At 35.2% G+C, this 14,566-nt stretch overlaps 1 protein-coding gene across 1 annotated transcript; it reads right to left on the minus strand.

Annotated features, from left to right (window-relative positions):
• Positions 1–805: 805 nt before the first annotated feature.
• LOC116133904 lies at positions 806–12,620 on the minus strand. Its single transcript, XM_031419575.1, has 11 exons — positions 12,313–12,620; positions 12,108–12,122; positions 6,168–7,282; positions 5,633–5,701; positions 5,262–5,390; positions 4,456–4,506; positions 4,002–4,142; positions 2,577–3,855; positions 2,170–2,357; positions 1,766–1,863; positions 806–1,617 (listed from the first exon to the last, which is right to left on the minus strand). Exons 1-8 carry the CDS (start codon positions 12,461–12,463, stop codon positions 2,737–2,739), a joined length of 2,790 nt encoding a protein of 929 aa, XP_031275435.1. The 5' UTR covers positions 12,464–12,620; the 3' UTR covers positions 806–1,617; positions 1,766–1,863; positions 2,170–2,357; positions 2,577–2,736.
• Between the last annotated feature and the right edge of the window lie 1,946 nt (positions 12,621–14,566).

The following is a 14,566-nucleotide window of genomic DNA, read 5'->3' on the forward strand; positions in this document are numbered from 1 at the left end:
ACAAGTGACTTAATTAGTTCTAAGTTAACTAATTTTGTTATAATTTAGTTTCAGTAATGAAAAATCTTGATTCACATATCTAAAACAAGAAAGAATTAATTACAAGTAGGGATAGGTTAGGACCCTATAGTGTTAGAGAGCTTTTATGGTTTACATTATGCCCATGTGTATTGATTACTTGGTGAATTGGCAATTTGGTGTGGAGAGATTATTGAGCCAAAATGAAAGGCATTAGGTTCACTAATAGAAGCAACAGTGTTAATGCCATGTTTGGTGATACATTTATGTGTATTACTCCCTTTGCAATAAGACTTGCTTATAAGTAACTATTGATTACAAAATAATACAATATCCTTAAAGTTAATTATCAACTTTTTTTATATTTAACACTTTAATGTCACTTCTTATGTTTGAATTTGCTTCATTTGTTCAAATGCTACATATCAGGGATTAGTAAAGAAACAAGTCAGAAAATTGTTGGTAGGTTAACTGTTAACATCATTATAATTGAGTCAATTGACAATTAAATTGTTTAATGTTACGAGAATTCAAATAAATTTGAATCCGGGAAAAGAAACTGAATTGAAAACAGTGATCATGTACTCTTCTTTTTTTTTTTTTGTTTACTTTATTTGCTTTTCAATTTTGAATAATAAAGCACTGCATTTTCACGGTGACATCCAACAAGGCCAGCCCCACATTTGTTATAGGCCCACCCACAGATTAAATTGTCAAACGTCTACCCCTCAAAATCCTAACCAAATTTAAGGCTCTGCGCAAATGGCTCCACCTTTCCAACAATTCCCCAACTGTACAACACATATCACTTCACATGGAAATGCCTAAATGTGAAATAATCTAAATGAGTACTACACTATGGTACAAATGTAATTTAATTTTTGGTTTCAGGATTTTAGACAACATTGACAGCAAAACTTTTTTCAACTCTTCACCAGATCCAAGAATAATAGTAGTACGACTGGCATCATGCTGCATGCCACCATCTTAAATCTTAATCAACCGGCATTACAGTACAAGATATCTTTGGATCATGCTCTTACAGATAACCTTATAACTTAATGCTTATTTATCTGAGGCTATCCAACAATGGTTAAAATCGACCAACCTTTGGTGCGCAGGAATGGACTAAAGATTATGGCTTAGATTTTAATTAGATTGAGGAAGATACCAGCAGGTCCATCATATCAAATCTAACCCATCTCCCTTCCATGGGATAAAAGATCAGGTTGGCCATTGAAAAATAATGTCCAATCCATGAATGTGTCAAATTATGCAGAGTTCCGATAATGCAGCCCAATCCTACTGACAAACGCAGCTTAGAGTTTGGACATGCATGATCCAAACTCCAAAGAACCTTCATATCATTGCACTTGCAGCACAAATGCAATGACCTTTCTCATGAAAAACAAAAAAAATATATATATATATATATCCTATTTTAGTTTTACCTCAAAATGAAGGAAACGAGCTTCCCGTTGTGTAAAGATTTTGCTTTAAAAATAATCCTTTAATCAAAGGGCCAGTCCAGTATCGACACTGCACATACAGTAGTAACTGTCGATCTCTGCCATTTGATGATAGACTTGTAACATAGAGCTGTCCATTTGTAATATGTTACAAGTTACCATTTCACATGAGGTAGTGATACCTATCAGAGCATTATAGTCAAATCCTCAATGTAATGTAAATAAAGCACCATGCTCTCAGAAGTACACATCTCATTCCAAAGCATAAATACACTTACAATTCAGATATTCTCTCCACCGAACAAGATGATGCCTCACCTTTTCTCTCTTAAATCTTGTTCATTGGAACTTAAAAGTAAAACAGCCATATCTAAACCTGCCACAGAATTTACCGTGAAAAAAGTATAAACACCCTTATACGAAATTGTTAAACAAAAAAAAAATGGATTGATTTCTTAAACCATTTCAAGTTTTCAGCACAGCACACAATTAACGAATAGAAAACTGACAACAGGCCAGGTGGTTGATTTCCATATAATAAGACATCAATGCAACCATTACTAGAGAAAGATGCACAGTGCTTCCTGATAGCAAAGTTAGGTTCACCAAATAAAAGAAGGCAACCACTGAGGATTATTACCAAAAATGAACAATTTAATAGGATAAACTTGCAAGGCTCAACTTTAAGATGGTAATCACAAAAGATTGGATTTTCACCGAGCTAAAATCAACAAACAGAATTATGCACAATTAGCCAAACTGAGATTAATAAGAGCTGGAGAATCTCGGGCTGCTGAGCTCCTAGCATCCACACCTGAGACTGGGTTTCATCAAGATACCAAATGTGCAGCCTTCAAACATGTGGCCAACCTAAATTTCAGAATGTGATCAGAATATATATGAGCCAAACGTTATGGAGAAAAATTTATTATTCCTCACAGTTGCCTTGTAAAACTGCAGCTATAAAATTCGACTAATATTGTAAATTATTTTCAATGGTTAGTTTCTGTCTGGCAAACCAACAGCTGCTAATGGTAAAGCACTAAAAGGTGAAAGCCATCGTCACAAAGGTAGAAGTAAAACATGTACCTGCTTATTTGGTGACAGAATACAAGTGACAGCAGCAGCCGGATCAATCTGTCAAAAAGTGTACAAAGACCAAGACTATAAACATTTAAGAATCAGTCACATGACCTGTGATCTAACTGCATCTCAAGCATATACTTCATGAAACAGTTGGCACTCGTGTTTACTGCTTTGTTTTGCCAAGACTAGACAAGAAGTCTAAAATTTTTGAACCTTTTGTTAAGTCATTAAGTTGACCTCCACTGGTACCAGCACCACTGCCAGTATCATCATCTCTTGTTTGATTATTGGACCCAGTACTGAGTGCAGACAGATTTATTTTCCTTTCAGTTTCAATCTTTGCTGCAAATGCTAGAGTCGACATGAGTGCCCTCTGAGATGAGTTTGGAGTGCCTTTAGAGTGCCCACATGCTAGATCTGAAGAGTGACCTACAGCAAGTAGGGAAGCCAGGGGCCTCCGTGGAATTGCAGTAGAGTTTTGATGTTCATTGGGGGTATTTTGACTCTCTTCAAGCAATCTATTGATACCCTTATCCGAACTGGAAGGCAAACTAGCTTGTTTATTACTAATAGAGTCATCTGTTAAAGCTTTTCTGATAGAGAGAAAGTTCAGTCCCTGTGGAGTGAATGCAGGATGAGTTTTCTTCAGCATCTCTTTTGAATTTTCAGTTGCACTTGACATAGTTTGGGTTTTCTGGTTCCCAACCTTGACATTATTTTCTCCATTGTGCGATGAGCCAGCTTGTTTATTTACACCGAAATTGTTTAATAGCGATGATTTTACACCATTTTCCCTACTCAAAAGCAAGCTAGCTAATTTTTTACTACCGGAATCTGCCACTGGAGTGTTGCCAAATGAAAGAAAATTTACACCCTTTGGTGCGGCTACAGGTGGTGTTCTCTTTGGCGTTTCATTCATATTTTGAACAGTGCTCAATGCAGTTTGTTCAGTCTGATTCCCAACTTTGCCACTGCCATTCCTCTTTGGAGATGAGCTGCCTTGTTTAAGTTTACTGGATTCAAGCAATGATGATTTCCCAAAGAAGAGACAACTTACACCTTTGGGTGCCACTGCAGGTTGTTGCACAGGCACTGCCACATTCTGTTCTGTATTTTTGCATGAAGAAACTTTTCTACAGTTGGATAAAGCATCAAGGTTCTGATGGGAGAATGGATCAATGTTTGCTTGCTTCTGGGAATTGGACATATGAACCAGGGATGGAAGCTTCAGTTCATGTTTGGAAGCACTAGAAGTGGAAGGGCCATCTTCCTTGGGTAGCACCTGAAGCATATACACGCAAATACATACTCAATCAGCTAACCCGGACAAGCCTTAAAACCCAATTACTTAAGGAAATTATGTAACAAGTATATTGAAAAAAGACAGCAGCACGCAATAAGTAACATTTTAGAAAAGTAAGAATGTACCTTGTGTGAAAACATACAATCACCACCTCTGTTGCAAAAGCCTTTAGCCACAAAGTTGTTACAGGGATACTTAAAGAGCTGATGATCGAATGGACAGTCATCCCCCTTCATGCAGGAGTTACGTGCAAAATGACAGCATGGCTGCACACCAGAATGCAAGACAGAGAATTAAGCATCAGAGAGTCTGAAATATCCATGTAAAACACAATAAAAGAAAATCCTAGATAACATTCTTTTAATGGGGAAGCGGTACAGATTCAGTATACTGATTACAGATTGATAGAAATGCAAGCACAGATGCAAGCCATAGACACAATCAACAAATCAATATATCATAGTAAATTTGAGCAACATAGCCTCTGGTAGGTTACAGAAGTAACTAGTGGAAAAAATCCTCAGATAAGATTGCATTACTAGAATAGCATGAGTAATGTATATGGTTAAATGACCATACCTTGGACTTTGTTAAAGGTACTGCATCATGTGAAAATTTGCAATTGTCAGCCTGTGAAAGCCAAAAAAAAAAAAAAATGATAATAATTAGCAGAGAGCTAAGGAAAGAAAACTGAAGGAGACTTGATTATTTGATTGCAATCAAATATATGTCTCCTGAAAACTCATTTTTACGAAAAATCACAAGGAAACAAAACAATAAGTTTTTTTTTTTCCCTCCCTCTATAATTCCTTTTATCCAACCATTTCCTTCCCTTCTATTTATATACAACTAACCAGAAAAGTGTGTAATAGCCAGACTACATCATAATTTCTTAAAAGCAAAATCAGTTCCACTATTACTCCTTTAATTAACAGTTTATTGAAGTCGGTGTTTAAAATACAAGCAGTGGTTACCTGAAAACACACATAAACACTACAATAATAGGATATAGTGACCAACCCAATGCAATTCATTGACATCAACTTTAAGCTATTAGATACATGTCCAACAACAATATTTAAGTCTTAACAAACCCTCTTACATGTAACATAGCCCAAACAAATGACAGATAGATGAGCCAAGCAAACACTAGAGTATATAATAGCATGTTAAAATTATTAGGTAAGGTACCAACATTAATACTTAAGTCTAGTATTCAATACCGCAAAAGAGAGACAGTTGATCATGATAAACAACAATAAAATGATCAATAAAAACTATTTCGATACATTTTTCTACATGCAGATCAACATACATCTGATGCAAAATAATCAAAAGGCTATATAAACACCACAAAAATAATGGAAACGGGAAATTGGTACTACCTCCTGGCATCTTCCCATAAGGTAATGACGGCAATACGTTACAGTTTTTGGTTTCAGAACCGGACGCAGTTTCAACCTTTTAACGCCAAGCTGTCGATTCTTTTCTGCTCGCTTTTTTCGTTCTTTTTGCTGCAAAAAGGATCCGATAAATAAACTAGTTATATACATCAGAAGCACATAAAGAATATCAGCCGCAGACAAAGTAATGGTGACTCTTTGGAACATATAGCACATATTAATTTTTCAGATGACTACGAAGAAATCGATAATGAATTGTCTTAAAAAGTCTTGCATCCCAATCAGAAATTAATAAGCTGCATATAAAAAAATCCATTCACACATCCAAAAGAAAAAATATGTAGAAAATATACCTTTTTCTTTGCTTTCCTTTCCTTTGAGGGAGCACTTCGCTTTTTCTTATTACGGACACTAGAATCCAGCTACAGAAAGTGAACAACAAACCACACTAGTTAAAAGTAGACCAAATTATCAAATAAAACTTAATCATTGTTAAATAATTAAAAACTTCCCCTTTTTCAGCCTCTCCAATCATTCCAACAAAACCGTAGAGAAAGAATATTACATATGCAGACAAGAGAGAGGAGAGATACTCATGATACGTAGTTTCTTCCAGAACAATATTGTGCCTACTTAGTCAAGTCACCAAAACTTATTCATAGTCAAGTCACCAATACTTATTCATGTTATAATTACAACATTACAAAATTTTGAATAACCAACATGAAGGTGGTATAACATATCATGACAGAAAAGATCATAAAAGTACAACAGAATGAAGCATACCAATAGATGTACCTATACCATTTCACAATATACTATCGTGGAAAAACACAGAAATTAAATTGTAAATTAAGCACTAAAAGAAAATGCAAAATAAAAAAATACCTTCTCTTCAGATGTAATTCCTCGCTTCTCAGTTGCGCTTAGCTCTAAGACTTCCACACGCATTGTTGGATTGTTAGGATATATTGCTGGACAAGCAACACTCCCCTCATCTCCACTGGATTTCCTTTTATTTGTTCCAGCTGCTGGCACAGAAGTATACCTCTCTTCATCTGTAGCCATCTTTGAGGTTCCATGCACAAAGTTTTTGGATTCACACTGTTTATCATTTCTGAAACTTTCTTTGAGTTCCATTGCTCTACCAATATTGGCATGATTCACAGTAAAAGCAGCAGGATCAGAAAATATTTCATTAGCTCTGTTTTGTTCATCACAAGAAAACTCTCTTTTATCAATTACATCTTCAGAAACTTGCAACCTATCTTTCTTCTCCTCTGACAACACAGCACTTTTAAAAAGCATATCAATTGATGCTTCATCAACCTCAAAGCCACCAGAAACTTCTTTCTCTTCAACATCTACATCTTTGGCCACATAATTATAGGAAACCATTGCACCATCAGTATGAACTAATTTCTCTGGTACCATCTCTTTTGGCCGCATTTCAGGCTCTGCTTCCACGGCATTAGTCCTCAATAAAGAACACCCGCCTTCACTTTCGTCACTCGGTTTTGGAAGTTGACAATGCATACTTCTATCTACAGAAAAATCAACTGGTTCAGAAATCTTTAGATTACATTGTATTTTCTCTACTTGTAGCTGAGCCTCTTTCCCAAATTTCTCATTAACAATTTGCTCAAAGTCAACATTTTCTTTTGGGTCATTCATCAAGACAGCCTCACCACTCTGGTTCTCATCCATAGATGCTGCTGAGACACTACTAGTATTCTCTTGAACAAGTTCTCCATTTCCTTTTACAATATGCTCTAATTCATCCATCAACATTTGTTGCCGATCAAATCCCATGTCTTGGGAACCAGTGCCGTCAGCAATATCACTAGTCATTGGGTCCCTTTTCAAAAAATCATCATTTTCTTCTATTCCTAATATATGATCTATCTCATCATTTACAATTAGCGTGTCACCAGCTTCAAAGGTTTCCTTGACAACTGCGTCTTCATTCTCAGGCACTGCACAATCAGGACCGACCAATTCACCTTGCTCTGTTTATGTCTGGCAAACCAACAGCAGCTAATGGTAAAGCACTAAAAGGTGAAAGCCATCGTCACAAAGGTAGAAGTAAAACATGTACCTGCTTATTTGGTGATAGAATACAAGTGAAAGCAGCAGCCGGATCAATCTGTCAAAAAGTGTACAAAGACCAAGACTATAAACATTTAAGAATCAGTCACATGACCTGTGATCTAACTGCATCTCAAGCATATACTTCATGAAACAGTTGGCACTCGTGTTTACTGCTTTGTTTTGCCAAGACTAGACAAGAAGTCTAAAATTTTTGAACCTTTTGTTAAGTCATTAAGTTGACCTCCACTGGTACCAGCACCACTGCCAGTATCATCATCTCTTGTTTGATTATTGGACCCAGTACTGAGTGCAGACAGATTTATTTTCCTTTCAGTTTCAATCTTTGCTGCAAATGCTAGAGTCGACATGAGTGCCCTCTGAGATGAGTTTGGAGTGCCTTTAGAGTGCCCACATGCTAGATCTGAAGAGTGACCTACAGCAAGTAGGGAAGCCAGGGGCCTCCGTGGAATTGCAGTAGAGTTTTGATGTTCATTGGGGGTATTTTGACTCTCTTCAAGCAATCTATTGATACCCTTATCCGAACTGGAAGGCAAACTAGCTTGTTTATTACTAATAGAGTCATCTGTTAAAGCTTTTCTGATAGAGAGAAAGTTCAGTCCCTGTGGAGTGAATGCAGGATGAGTTTTCTTCAGCATCTCTTTTGAATTTTCAGTTGCACTTGACATAGTTTGGGTTTTCTGGTTCCCAACCTTGACATTATTTTCTCCATTGTGCGATGAGCCAGCTTGTTTATTTACACCGAAATTGTTTAATAGCGATGATTTTACACCATTTTCCCTACTCAAAAGCAAGCTAGCTAATTTTTTACTACCGGAATCTGCCACTGGAGTGTTGCCAAATGAAAGAAAATTTACACCCTTTGGTGCGGCTACAGGTGGTGTTCTCTTTGGCGTTTCATTCATATTTTGAACAGTGCTCAATGCAGTTTGTTCAGTCTGATTCCCAACTTTGCCACTGCCATTCCTCTTTGGAGATGAGCTGCCTTGTTTAAGTTTACTGGATTCAAGCAATGATGATTTCCCAAAGAAGAGACAACTTACACCTTTGGGTGCCACTGCAGGTTGTTGCACAGGCACTGCCACATTCTGTTCTGTATTTTTGCATGAAGAAACTTTTCTACAGTTGGATAAAGCATCAAGGTTCTGATGGGAGAATGGATCAATGTTTGCTTGCTTCTGGGAATTGGACATATGAACCAGGGATGGAAGCTTCAGTTCATGTTTGGAAGCACTAGAAGTGGAAGGGCCATCTTCCTTGGGTAGCACCTGAAGCATATACACGCAAATACATACTCAATCAGCTAACCCGGACAAGCCTTAAAACCCAATTACTTAAGGAAATTATGTAACAAGTATATTGAAAAAAGACAGCAGCACGCAATAAGTAACATTTTAGAAAAGTAAGAATGTACCTTGTGTGAAAACATACAATCACCACCTCTGTTGCAAAAGCCTTTAGCCACAAAGTTGTTACAGGGATACTTAAAGAGCTGATGATCGAATGGACAGTCATCCCCCTTCATGCAGGAGTTACGTGCAAAATGACAGCATGGCTGCACACCAGAATGCAAGACAGAGAATTAAGCATCAGAGAGTCTGAAATATCCATGTAAAACACAATAAAAGAAAATCCTAGATAACATTCTTTTAATGGGGAAGCGGTACAGATTCAGTATACTGATTACAGATTGATAGAAATGCAAGCACAGATGCAAGCCATAGACACAATCAACAAATCAATATATCATAGTAAATTTGAGCAACATAGCCTCTGGTAGGTTACAGAAGTAACTAGTGGAAAAAATCCTCAGATAAGATTGCATTACTAGAATAGCATGAGTAATGTATATGGTTAAATGACCATACCTTGGACTTTGTTAAAGGTACTGCATCATGTGAAAATTTGCAATTGTCAGCCTGTGAAAGCCAAAAAAAAAAAAAAATGATAATAATTAGCAGAGAGCTAAGGAAAGAAAACTGAAGGAGACTTGATTATTTGATTGCAATCAAATATATGTCTCCTGAAAACTCATTTTTACGAAAAATCACAAGGAAACAAAACAATAAGTTTTTTTTTTTCCCTCCCTCTATAATTCCTTTTATCCAACCATTTCCTTCCCTTCTATTTATATACAACTAACCAGAAAAGTGTGTAATAGCCAGACTACATCATAATTTCTTAAAAGCAAAATCAGTTCCACTATTACTCCTTTAATTAACAGTTTATTGAAGTCGGTGTTTAAAATACAAGCAGTGGTTACCTGAAAACACACATAAACACTACAATAATAGGATATAGTGACCAACCCAATGCAATTCATTGACATCAACTTTAAGCTATTAGATACATGTCCAACAACAATATTTAAGTCTTAACAAACCCTCTTACATGTAACATAGCCCAAACAAATGACAGATAGATGAGCCAAGCAAACACTAGAGTATATAATAGCATGTTAAAATTATTAGGTAAGGTACCAACATTAATACTTAAGTCTAGTATTCAATACCGCAAAAGAGAGACAGTTGATCATGATAAACAACAATAAAATGATCAATAAAAACTATTTCGATACATTTTTCTACATGCAGATCAACATACATCTGATGCAAAATAATCAAAAGGCTATATAAACACCACAAAAATAATGGAAACGGGAAATTGGTACTACCTCCTGGCATCTTCCCATAAGGTAATGACGGCAATACGTTACAGTTTTTGGTTTCAGAACCGGACGCAGTTTCAACCTTTTAACGCCAAGCTGTCGATTCTTTTCTGCTCGCTTTTTTCGTTCTTTTTGCTGCAAAAAGGATCCGATAAATAAACTAGTTATATACATCAGAAGCACATAAAGAATATCAGCCGCAGACAAAGTAATGGTGACTCTTTGGAACATATAGCACATATTAATTTTTCAGATGACTACGAAGAAATCGATAATGAATTGTCTTAAAAAGTCTTGCATCCCAATCAGAAATTAATAAGCTGCATATAAAAAAATCCATTCACACATCCAAAAGAAAAAATATGTAGAAAATATACCTTTTTCTTTGCTTTCCTTTCCTTTGAGGGAGCACTTCGCTTTTTCTTATTACGGACACTAGAATCCAGCTACAGAAAGTGAACAACAAACCACACTAGTTAAAAGTAGACCAAATTATCAAATAAAACTTAATCATTGTTAAATAATTAAAAACTTCCCCTTTTTCAGCCTCTCCAATCATTCCAACAAAACCGTAGAGAAAGAATATTACATATGCAGACAAGAGAGAGGAGAGATACTCATGATACGTAGTTTCTTCCAGAACAATATTGTGCCTACTTAGTCAAGTCACCAAAACTTATTCATAGTCAAGTCACCAATACTTATTCATGTTATAATTACAACATTACAAAATTTTGAATAACCAACATGAAGGTGGTATAACATATCATGACAGAAAAGATCATAAAAGTACAACAGAATGAAGCATACCAATAGATGTACCTATACCATTTCACAATATACTATCGTGGAAAAACACAGAAATTAAATTGTAAATTAAGCACTAAAAGAAAATGCAAAATAAAAAAATACCTTCTCTTCAGATGTAATTCCTCGCTTCTCAGTTGCGCTTAGCTCTAAGACTTCCACACGCATTGTTGGATTGTTAGGATATATTGCTGGACAAGCAACACTCCCCTCATCTCCACTGGATTTCCTTTTATTTGTTCCAGCTGCTGGCACAGAAGTATACCTCTCTTCATCTGTAGCCATCTTTGAGGTTCCATGCACAAAGTTTTTGGATTCACACTGTTTATCATTTCTGAAACTTTCTTTGAGTTCCATTGCTCTACCAATATTGGCATGATTCACAGTAAAAGCAGCAGGATCAGAAAATATTTCATTAGCTCTGTTTTGTTCATCACAAGAAAACTCTCTTTTATCAATTACATCTTCAGAAACTTGCAACCTATCTTTCTTCTCCTCTGACAACACAGCACTTTTAAAAAGCATATCAATTGATGCTTCATCAACCTCAAAGCCACCAGAAACTTCTTTCTCTTCAACATCTACATCTTTGGCCACATAATTATAGGAAACCATTGCACCATCAGTATGAACTAATTTCTCTGGTACCATCTCTTTTGGCCGCATTTCAGGCTCTGCTTCCACGGCATTAGTCCTCAATAAAGAACACCCGCCTTCACTTTCGTCACTCGGTTTTGGAAGTTGACAATGCATACTTCTATCTACAGAAAAATCAACTGGTTCAGAAATCTTTAGATTACATTGTATTTTCTCTACTTGTAGCTGAGCCTCTTTCCCAAATTTCTCATTAACAATTTGCTCAAAGTCAACATTTTCTTTTGGGTCATTCATCAAGACAGCCTCACCACTCTGGTTCTCATCCATAGATGCTGCTGAGACACTACTAGTATTCTCTTGAACAAGTTCTCCATTTCCTTTTACAATATGCTCTAATTCATCCATCAACATTTGTTGCCGATCAAATCCAATGTCTTGGGAACCAGTGCCGTCAACAATATCACTAGTCATTGGGTCCCTTTTCAAAAAATCATCATTTTCTTCTATTCCTAATATATGATCTATCTCATCATTTACAATTAGCGTGTCACCAAACCCTTTGTTTTCAAATCCAACAGCTTCAAAGCTTTCCTTGACAACTGCGTCTTCATTCTCAGGCACTGCACAATCAGGACCGACCAATTCACCTTGCTCACGTATCTCTTCATTAAAAGAAAAATCAAACATCAACAACGACATCACAGAAATTAGAAGTACCAGAGACCGGCAAAAATACTATTATTGTAATTTAATTCAAATTTGCTAGCATAACCTCCCTGATAAACGTAAAATCAATTTCTTAAACAAGAATTAAATTCCTATTAAATTAAGCAAATGATGTAAATCAAGTACCTGGAATTGGCTCCTGGGGAGCTGAAACTGGAGAGTGATCATAGCAGTGCGACAGGATTCGAATCAAAGAGCGATAAGTTTCACTCTTGAGATGTCGATGAGGTTGAGGAGAGAAACAGAATGACGTTGTTCCAAATTGTGATTTCTCCATTTGGCACTAACAATCTCGGATCATAAACCCTACTGTAGTAAGGGTTTTTGAAGTCTGATGTTTAACCGCCTCTCTTAACTAAGCATGCCCATTCCAATATCCGGGAGAACTAAAACGACTACGTTTAAGATTACAACTGCTATATTCTTAACTCTGCAAATTAAACCCTTTTTTTCTCAAGAAATTTGAATTTATGAAATGAAAACTAGCCTCAATGTAGAATGTATCTTATAAAAGAGTAATACTATGTTTATTCACTATCTTACTAACCATCTTACTATCCTTTGTAAATATAACATATAATACTGGTACCATACGCATAATACAGATACTATGTAAAATTTTAACAAAGGTAATAAAACGGTTAGTAAAACTCGTGAATAAGCATAGTATTTCTGCTCATAAAATAGCCAAATCCCATTTTCATAATTTTAATTGACGAAATTGTCCCTATCACATTTTTTAACCTTTTAAAAAGCCCGTTTAACCTATTCTCCGTAATTATAACCCCTCCCAAATCATTATATTTTTCGATTTTCTATAGAATATATTGTATGAGTTTATTGAGATCTTAGGTAATTAAAAGATTGACAAAAGATATATTATTTTTATTGTGATCTTAGAAAAAACAACCATTATATATATACACTAGAAAATAACAAGGTTGAATATAAGAAGTGACCGATAAGGGGTCTCGATCCCTAGTAGGACTTATAGGTGGTATATGTAATTTTTATATCGGTCGCTAATAGGGAGTATCGATCACCGATAAGACCTATAGGGGGTATCTATAATTTTCCTATTGGTGACAATAGGAGTATAAAAAATTTTATAGGTAAAACTAAATATATAGATCACCGATAGTGTTTCTCGTCGTCTGCAACCTTGAAACTGCTATATGACTGATACCACTTATATCAACCGATAAGCAGTCCCAAGTTTCATAAAAAACATTAATACATATTCTATCTAAGTCCAAACAACATCATTTTCTTCCCATAACTCAAAATCAACAATTAAAGTACTTTAAATAAAATAAAACAAACTCAAACCCTAACATACCTTCTGAAATTGTGAATGGAGTCTTTGGTAATTGATCAATCTATAAATTTAATCCATTCTTTGATGGAAATCGATCAAAATCTGATGAAAATTGTACGAAATTGATTTGAATTTGAAGAGGAGATAAAGTTAGGGTTGAATGAAGCCTATATATGAAGGGGCAATTTCGACCTTAAAAGAGGGGGAAGTTGGATTAGACTAATCTTTGAGACACTTTTCATATTGGGACTACTTATCAATTCACACCCTAAATTATGACTAATTAAATAATTTCTCCTTCCTTTTTTATGCAAAAATATATTAATAAAACTATACTTATATTTTTTTATACAACCTTGATGGCAGTTCACAATTTGTCAGTTTGTATTTAGGCAGATGAAACCTGCTACGAGCTAATCAATTGTGAGTTGTCACATCAGGGTTATATAAAAAAATTATATGAAAAAGTTGTAAGTGTAATACTGCTAAAATTATATTAGCTCAATAAATTTCAAAATTATCAACCCGTCGGCGACTTTTTGGGGGTGTTTGAAGACTTTTGGTCCAATTTGGTGTTCAGACACCTATAAAAAAAGTTCTATAATGGAAGAGCATGGACATATTAAGGATAAATATTAAGTTATTCTCATATAAAAAATTAAGAAAAATATTAAAAGTTATTCTCACAAAAAAAAAAAAAAAAATTGACAATAGATATTAAGTTAGTCAAGTAAATAATTACAATAATGCTAGACATACAGTGAAATTTATAAAGATTTATTATACAAAGTGATGTGACATGAGATAAATGAAAAAATGAACACAAAAAGTCAAACTTATCATATTTACTTTTCTATTTATCTCCTGTCACATCACTTCGTACAATAAATCTTTGTAAATTTATTTATAAGTTTAGCATTACCTTAATAATTATGAGGTCTCTAACAACGTCGGAACTAAGAGCTTGTTTGACCAAGTTTATGAAAATTAGCTTACAAGCAGCTAGTGCTTATAAGGTAATTTGAGCTTATAAACATTTGAAATTTACACAGATGCGTGTTT

The sequence above is a fragment of the Pistacia vera genome, unplaced genomic scaffold (assembly GCF_008641045.1).
Source record: "Pistacia vera cultivar Batoury unplaced genomic scaffold, PisVer_v2 Contig277, whole genome shotgun sequence".
NCBI classification, from domain to species: Eukaryota; Viridiplantae; Streptophyta; class Magnoliopsida; order Sapindales; family Anacardiaceae; genus Pistacia; species Pistacia vera.